Below are 9,433 nucleotides of genomic sequence, written 5' to 3' on the forward strand. Positions count from 1 at the left end.
CTTGTAACGCAATGCGGAGCTTTTTATGGACATTGTCAGTTTTCAATATTTTTAGTTTTTTTTATCTATAAATACCAATAAAAATTTTTATTTTTTAAACAGAAATTAAAAATTTTGAAATTTGATTTGAAATTTTTTGAAAAAATTCAAAATAGCCAATTTATAAAAATATTGAAAAAAAAAAATTTAACGTTTACAGTATTTAATTTGAGTAATCCGTTTGCAACTTATCATATATAACTTATATATTTTTTATTTTTATAGTTATTGACAAATCAAAAACTGAGTATGCAGATTATCAGGACAATTTACCGAATTTATTTTTTCTGAAAATTCCATGTCCATTTTGCAAAAAAAAATTTATTTATGAAAATGGTTTGGTACTCCATATACATAATTATCATATTACTTCTAAATATAATATTAAAAAAAGAGTAAGACTATCGGAGGTCATCAATGCATTATATTATTATTATTATTCTGTCTAGGATTATATTTTAATATTCATTTATTTATATAAAATACATTTTATTTGAAAAGGATCTTGTAATGACTGTTGCATCTGCAATGGCAGAACTAAATAATCCAACAAACACAACTACCAGCATCACTTTATTTTATTATGTAAAGAGTTATGGTGCTAGAACTGAAGATGCTGATACATTAAATAATTTTATTATTGAAAAGTCTGGGGCAATCCAGTTCTATGTCAATTCAAAAACCAATGTAAGTAACAATTTTTATATTATAAAATATTTACAATTCCCTATATACAGGGTGCCCCTTCAATTTTTTTGTTAATAATTAATTAAAAAAATATATTTTTTAACTTTAAACTACAATAATCATATACAGGTGCTTTCAAGATATACAGATGTGAACAAGATCATACAACATATAAAAATAAAAAAACTTGAAGAAGATATTGTACAAGAAAATATAAATAACTTGGCATCTAATTTTGTTAATTTAAATTTTAGTAGAAAATTAGGCAGACAAAAATTAGGAACTATAAAAAAAAAAACAATAGATATATTCAAGAGTCAAACAGTAAAAAATTATTCAAAATTCTTAATATCTTCAAAACAAATAAATTATATACAAAAACCATACAATATTAAATATACAATGCCTCAAAAATTTTTCAATAAAATAAAAAAGATTCCGCCTCCTACCCAATTCAACATAACTAATATCCATTATATCACAACAATACAATATTTAGACAATTTCATATCAGAAACAATTATTTACAATTACAAACAACAAATTATAGATGAGTAAGTAAAACAGTGAACATAACTTATGAATATAACTAATAATAACTAATAACTAATAACTAATAACTAATCCTAATATTTCTATTTACAGTATCCAAATTGGTGAAAAAAATCTTCTGAAAGCTGCATACAAACAAAAAAAAAATTAATGAAATAACATGTTATTCTTAAATTTATACATCAAATTAAATATCTTAGTCATGGCATAATGGATAATAATAATAGAAAAATTATGAATTTCTTAAAATTCATATGTAACAATAATATATTATCACTTGACAAATTGTTTTGCCAATTTGTTAATGACCTGGATACTTGGTGGCTGAATCATACAACTGATTTGTCATATGAACTCACAAGGTAAATATTTATTGACTATTCTAACATCACTAAAATAATTAAAATAAATAATGTAAAATATGAATTTAAAAATAAATAGAATTCATTCATTCATGCATACCATAATCATTAATGTTGATGAAGTTGTTCAACTTTATATCCCGGACAGCAATAATTATAATGACGTTTTAATTCTGGCCTGCCTGATAAATATGCAAAATAAACGCACGGTATGCCTTAAAAAAAAATATTTAAAATTCATTACATATAATTATTTAAAATTTATTAATAGCATTTTTTTTTTTTTTACAGTTGTCAAATATTAATTTTCATGGGCGTAGCGAGTATGGGGCAGGGGTGGGCAAGTGCCCCCCCTGAACTACAAACTAAATTGTATTTCTTATATCACACGTGTAAGTTTTACGTTAAAATTGAAATATTAAATATGATATAAGTACATGAAGTCTAAAAATAGTTTAGTGGGACCGAGTGATATCTACACGTGTAATCGTTTTATATTTTATCGATTAGTCTATCTAAAGATTAATTGAATTATGAGTTAAACGCTAATCGTTATGTGCTTTATACATTAATATCAACAGCGATAGTGTCAACAATCAAGTGCAGCAGACAGCAGTACGTGCCGTTCTGTATTCGCGTAAGTAACGAATATAATATATAACGTTTATATATAACATAAGAAAGTTTTTTGGTGGTAAGTACATATCTTGTTTTAGAATTATAAATAGTTACAAAGTAAAATAAATAAGTACAAAGTCTTTTACTTATATAATATATACACTATGTATTGTGACCGCCGCCTGCCGCAACTATGATATATTAAGAGGACGCTATACCCGCATGCGTTGTCTTCGTCTTACAAGCATACAATATAGCGAAAAACTGTTTTGCGCGGGACAAAACCACTCCCTTGGTATTTATAGTAGAATTACCAAAATTCCACAATACATAGGACACAACTTTTTCTGTGTCATAGCGCATATTTTATGTTTATAATTTATTATTAATAAATTATCAACAACAAACAAATTTTTAATGCATTAAGTTTCGAGCCCTGATTATCACTTACATCATTATTTCATAAGTCTTCGTAATTTTTAAGGTCGAGAAAAGAGAAAATTGCCAGAAATAAGTAGTAGCGGAAGTGATGAACACGAAGGAATATATAAAATTCCCAAATCCTCCAACGAACCTTCCACTTCTTATGATCGCAATACCAGAAATGCAGATCCTTCAACTTCTAAAAAGCTTACAAATGAAGAACGTTTTGAAAATGACATAGGTCAATAGGGTGGGACGGTCTAATCATTTAACAACATCTCAAAAAATGGATATCTTGAAACGTTGTTGGACGCCACCAGAAAATTACAACTTTAGTGAGGATGCTATTGCTGTTGGATCAAAGAGAAAATTTAACCATAGTTGGTTACAGGCCTATGCTCCTTGGCTTGCGTATTCGAAAATACTGAAAGGAGCGCTTTGTTTGTACTGTGTTCTGTTTCCACCGAAAAAAGTCCAAGGTGTTTTAGGTTCATTTATCATCAAACCTTTTACACGATACAAAGACATTCACGAGGGCTGTAGAAACCATATTTCCAATAATTGGCACCAAGGAGCAACCGAAGCAGCTAAAAGTTTTATGGAAGAAGTACCTATAAGTATTATGATGGTATCCGGACACCAAAAAGTACTAGAGATTGTATTATTAATGATGTTAAAAAGGCTGTAGCTTTCAGTATAATGGCAGACGAGACCGCTGATATCTCAGGAACAGAGCAATTGTCTATTGGGATTAGATTTTTTGATGATGAGAAAAGGGCTATCAGAGAAGAATTTTTAGGCTTCATTGAACTACATGCCATGGATGCTGTTAACATAGCTAGTGCAATAGATCATTTTATTCAAAACGAAGGTCTCGATGGAACGAAGCTTGTTGGACAAGGCTATGATGGTTGCGCAACTATGGCAGGGAAAATCAATGGAGTGCAAACAATTTTACGAGAAAAATATCCACATGCTCTATTTTTTCACTGTGCAAGTCATAAATTAAACTTGGTGGTCAATGATTTAAATTGTGTTCCAGAAATACGTAACACAATTTCAACGGTAAAGGATATCATAACATTTTTTTCGCGAATCTGTTTTACGTAGAAAATGTATCCCGAACATACCAGCATTCTGTGAGACACGATGGTCTCAAAAATATAGAAGTATTTCAATTTTCAAAGAAAATTTTGAGATAATTGTACATGCTTTAGATAAATATTGTCAAAAGATGGGAACACTGCAACAAGAAAAGTTGCTTTTCAATTGTATGCTGTAGCAAATAAAAGTATTTTTATAATGAGTGTTATCCTCATAGCAAAATACTCTAAATTATTAGAGCCTGTTGTGAATGCTTTACAATCAAAAATCTGGATTTGCTGAAATGCTCAAATTTTATAAAAAAAATAGTAGTCATAGTGAAAGATCACCGCGAACACGCTGACACAGAAATTCAAGAATTATTAACTGCTGCAAACATAGCAGCTGAGAATATAGGAGCAGAAATTAATCTTCCTAGGATTGTTAAACAACAACAACATCGTTCGAATCTTCCAGCGTTAAATTCGGCTGAATTCTGGAAGAGATCATTACTAATTCCATACTTGGATTCATTAATATCCTCATTGGAACGGAGATTTTCTGATGAAAACATACCTGCTTTTTCACTTTTATTATTACACCCTTCAAATATGTTAGATATGAACACCAAAGAATTTAAACTTAAAATAAATGATTTTGCCAATTATTACCAAATTAAAGACTTGGAAAGTGAAGCAGAATTATGGTACAACATCTGGAAGGAGAAAAAACTGGCTAAAAGCAAACTATCAGACATGGAAATGAGTGAAGTAGTAGAAGAAACAGATATTTTCTTTCCTAAAATAAAACAAGCCTTGCATATTTCTTTAGCTCAGCCATGTACAACTTGCACTATTGAGAGGTCATTCAGTACGTTAAGAAGGGTAAAGACTTGGTTGCGTTCAACGATGACGGAAAACCGTCTGAATGGTAAATCAAAATAGTTTTTTTATATCAATGCTAATTAATAATTATATTAATATTAATCATATACAATGTAAATTATTTCAGGTCTATGCATACTAAGTGTGCATAGAAAGCTGCTAGATGAAAAAAAGGAAGAGATGCAACAGAAAATTCTCAGCAGATTTTGCGAAGACTCTAGACGATTGTCATTGTTATAATTTAAAAATAATGATTAATGAATAATATATTATAAATAAATACTTTAAAAAAAAATTGAGTTTTAATGATTTAAAGTTGGCTACATCACTGCCCCCCCCCCCCCCCTGATTGAAATCCTAGCTACGCCCATGTTAATTTTCATGTTCAAATTATAATGTGTGCAATTAAATTTAATTTCATCGACAAAAAGTCGTTAAAAATACAACTAAAAGAATTAGTGAATAAAAACTATATTATGATTGATACACAGAACATTTATAATTTGAATAATGAAAAAATCATGAACGAAATAAATAAACATATACATAACAATATATATGTCAATAAAATAATGTCATTAAGTCGAGAAAGTTATTACATAACAGCCGCATTTTACAACGTAACTTTATTTCTTTTATTCTTATACCAGCAATAATTCATAACTTCAAATTATCTTCTTTATTGTGTATTTGTTTCAGCTGCCATCCATTTTTAACCCTACAAACAAAATAAAAATCCAAAATCTAACTAATAAAACTCACATATTCAGCAGATTTCAAAAAAAATTTATATTCATTAAAGATTTCATAAACAGCATACTTCAAACTCATTTCTTAAAATTAACAACTGATACTATTCAAGAAAATTACCTACAATACCCCGTCAGAGTTCGATTCGGTAATCCACTGTTTTGACCACGGTTATCAAAGAAAAAAAATTAAACTGTTATCCAGAAGATAATAGATAACCATATCCAGCCGTCCGGGACTGACTGTTATAACTTGTCTTCTTTTAAATTTTAAAGTTAAAAGTTATTATAGTACACGACATGGATAAAAAATTGTCAAAAAGTAAAAACTTTAGTTTTGCTGAGGAAGAGGAACTTATGAATTTAGTCTCGAAACACTGGTCAGTTATTCAGTGCAAGACTACCGCCCATGTGAATAATATGTAAGTTTCTTTTGTTTCTTTATAATATTTAAGAATTATCTTGTTATTTTTACTTACTGGTCCAAATATTACATTACAGGAAAAAGAAGGAACACTGGGCAAAAATTGAATCTGAGTTCAACGCAGTTATTCCGGATCAATTTAGACCAGCAAGTGTGTTGAAATACAAGTTTAAAATATATGTAGACGAGCTCAGAAAAAAAAAGGGCAAAATGGAAAGCAACTTACAAGTACTGGTGGTGGTAAAGCTGTTTTGGCAGAATATGCTTCCGCTGATGAACGTGTATTGGCTCTTATTGGTAAAAGAGCATCAGGATTGACTTCCAACTGGTGTGATGATGCAGGTAATAAATACTTAGATTTAAAAAAGGCAGAATAATATTAAAATTAAAACATTGCTTAGCTTGGTTACTTAAAAAATTTATCATAAAATTAAACATTATAATATAATAATGATTCTGATAATGAACTATGCTCTCATTCTTATAAATGCCTTACCTATATATATTCATATTAAAAATATTTTACTAATATTTTAACTTTGAGGGTAGTGTCTGATAGCAAATTGAATATAGCTGCTACTTCTAATTAGTCAAAGTGAAAAATGTATCAATGTATTTTATGATATTCATTTTAGTTTCAAACACTGATCAAAATGAAATAGATGGAGTAGATGATGAATATCAAGTAGAAGTAGTGAGGTATGGTGATGATTTGTTACTAGACAGCACATTCCAAGAGCCAACTTCAGATAACATAAATCAAAATGAGTTGACTGAACCAGGTAAAGATTTATTCTATATTTTGTGTATATTTTTACTATACATTTGTATACAACTAGCTTATTACATTTTTAATTCACTACTTTTGTCAGAAACATCTTGGGCAAAATATACCCCTGGAATGCTAAGGCAGCCAAAATCCACTCCATTATCTTTTGCAAGAACATCTCACAAAGACGACGTTGATTTTTCTGAATCAGGTAATTATTGAAAAATGTGTTCATGTAATTTTAAATTTATCTCATTGTTCAAATCAACTGTATGAATTATTAATGATCTTAGGCCCGACAAAGAGAAAGAGGCTGTTTCAAGACAAGTTGTCAAAATGGGCTCAAGAAAAAGCTTCATTAACTGAACAGGAATCAAACTTGCAAAGCGAAGAGGCAGAATTTAAAAGAGAAGTATGGAGGCTGAAATTAAGTCGAGAAAAGGAATTATTACAAGAAGTAAAAGATAGGATAAAATTTCAATTAGAAAACATGCATCAGAAATGGAACTACTTGTATTGCAAAAATCAAGTATAAAATTAAAATGCAGTGATTTGTAGTGGACTTTTTGATTGTTTTGCACATATTATTATTCAGTACTTATTAGTTGTTAAATTATATTGTTATTGTTATTACTAGTTACATATCAGTACCTACATTTATAATTTTACTATTTTTCTTCCACTAAGGAATTTGTATTATTTATCAAATGAAGCAAAATAAATTAACCAACATATCTAAATAATATAATATTTTTTTTTTTATATAATAATTTCCTTTATTTCTAATTTAAAATGTACAAGTTAAAAAAGTTTTAAAAAGGAGCTGGTGGTGCCGAGACTTGCTAGGGAACTAATAATAAAATAAAAAAAAAAAAAAATATATAAATAATTCAGTATTTATATATAGCTAGTTCCATACAATTCCAGATTGTACAGATTGTATATATTATTGTGTAAAATAAAAAAAAAAATGTACAAGTAGATAAATATATAAGGAGGAAACTAGCATTGCTTTTCACTGAGGTTTTATATACAATTTTATTTTTATTTTGTTCAATCTGGTCACAATAAAGTATTAAAATAATTCAAAAAGCGGTTTCTATGTATTGATTGATTTCTTCCTTGGTCGTTTATATCATGAGATTGATCAAATAATGTTAGTGCAATTAAATGTTCTTGTTCTTCAGTAACTCTAGGCTCATCATCTCCAAACTGACGAGCAATGTTGTGCAATACTGATGTGGCCACTATAATGGATTGTACTGTATCCAAGTTTCTTACATTTATTCCTAAACTCAATATTGGAAATCGTCTCTTCCAGACACCATAAGATCTTTCTATTGGATTTCGAGTACGAATCTGTGACTCATTAAAAGTATTTTCAATGTTTGTAATTGGATTTAACATGGGTGTAATCATATAAGACTGCATTGGGTAACCACTGTCAGCCACTAAAACACAATCTTTGAACTCTCTATTATCAAAGCGTTGTTTAATAGCAGAGTTCCAAAATATGTTCGTATCATGACTACACTACCTGGCCATCTAGCAACTATGTTTTGTATTATCAATTTTGAATCGCAAATAGTTTGTACGTTTAGAGAGAAAAATTGTTTCCTGTTCCGAAAAATTTCTGCATCATCACCACCTGGAGATCTAATTTTTATATGAATACAATCTATCGCTCCAATACATGATGGGAATTTTGCAATATTGAAGAAATACTGCTTAACTTTACGTATTTCATCATCAGTTGTTGGAAAATGAATGAAATCCGGTCTAAGTGCTGCTATGGTCTTTGACACTTCTATTATAATTTTACCACCAGTAGTTTTATGAATTCCAGCAAAATCTGCACAAGTTGCTATGAAGGAACCAGTTGCATAATACCTCAACGTCATCAACAGTTTTTGACTAGGTGTTACTGCATTATTTCTGTAAAATATTAATTAATACAATAAACTACACTTTATTAATTTTTTATTTATATTACGATGCATATAACATTACCTATATGCATAGGAGAAACTAAGGGGGCTAAACCCCTCCATCTACGGTAATTTGTGTAGGTAGTGTAAAAAAAATTACTAGACTACACTATTTATTTTTTAATTTATATTATAATGCATATAAAATTACCTATTTTTGGCATATTAAATGCAATATTGTATTTATTATGCATCAATATAAGTGTTCAACTTTTTTAAATGCACAATTAGGATGTACAATTTTAGGTTTGATTTAAATTATAAGAAATCTTTATTCATAATTTGCAGATTACGGATAACTATTTTAAATTGTAGGAACTACAAATTAAACAAATACAATATCAAATAACTGAACAAAAAAATCTTTTAATACACACTTACCTACTGGTTTGTGATGTGATTTTTGGTTCTATTATACGTAGGAGAAACTTTACAGTATCTTTGTTCAAACGAAACCTGTTCAAAAACTCATCATCTCTCCATACTTTAAAATGATCAGGTCGTTTGCGAATAATTTTATCACGTCTAGGGAAAGCCACAAGTTCCGCCAAATGATCAAAATCATCGATTGCTTCATCACTTTCGTCGGTGTCTGAATAGTCGTCAATATCCATATAGTCTAGTGCGTCCATATCGTAAAAATAGTAATATGTAAAAAAATATATTATTATACAATAAAATATATATCAAATTGTTGGTGTAATCGAAAATCAAAATCGAAATTAAAATATAATAATATTGTTCACAATAAAATTTAGATTGTTGTAGTCTATTGAAGAATAATAAAATTAATAATGATAAATGATAATGATATCAAAATAATAACAAAAACATAAAAATTTAACGGCCAATCAG

General features: G+C 28.7%; 1 protein-coding gene and 2 pseudogenes across 1 annotated transcript; 2 read left to right on the forward strand and 1 right to left on the reverse strand.

Annotated features, from left to right (window-relative positions):
- Positions 1–1,512: 1,512 nt before the first annotated feature.
- LOC132943326 (uncharacterized) lies at positions 1,513–5,563 on the forward strand. Its single transcript, XM_061012281.1, has 4 exons — positions 1,513–1,640; positions 1,720–1,853; positions 5,015–5,268; positions 5,348–5,563. The coding sequence occupies exons 1-4, from the start codon at positions 1,513–1,515 to the stop codon at positions 5,561–5,563; spliced, it is 732 nt and encodes a 243-aa protein (XP_060868264.1).
- A 134-nt stretch (positions 5,564–5,697) lies between these two features.
- Positions 5,698–7,148, forward strand: LOC132934072 (uncharacterized; annotated as a pseudogene).
- A 504-nt stretch (positions 7,149–7,652) lies between these two features.
- Positions 7,653–9,210, reverse strand: LOC132933674 (putative nuclease HARBI1; annotated as a pseudogene).
- Positions 9,211–9,433: the final 223 nt, after the last annotated feature.

Source organism: Metopolophium dirhodum, chromosome 1 (assembly GCF_019925205.1).
Source record: "Metopolophium dirhodum isolate CAU chromosome 1, ASM1992520v1, whole genome shotgun sequence".
Classification (NCBI taxonomy): Eukaryota; Metazoa; Arthropoda; class Insecta; order Hemiptera; family Aphididae; genus Metopolophium; species Metopolophium dirhodum.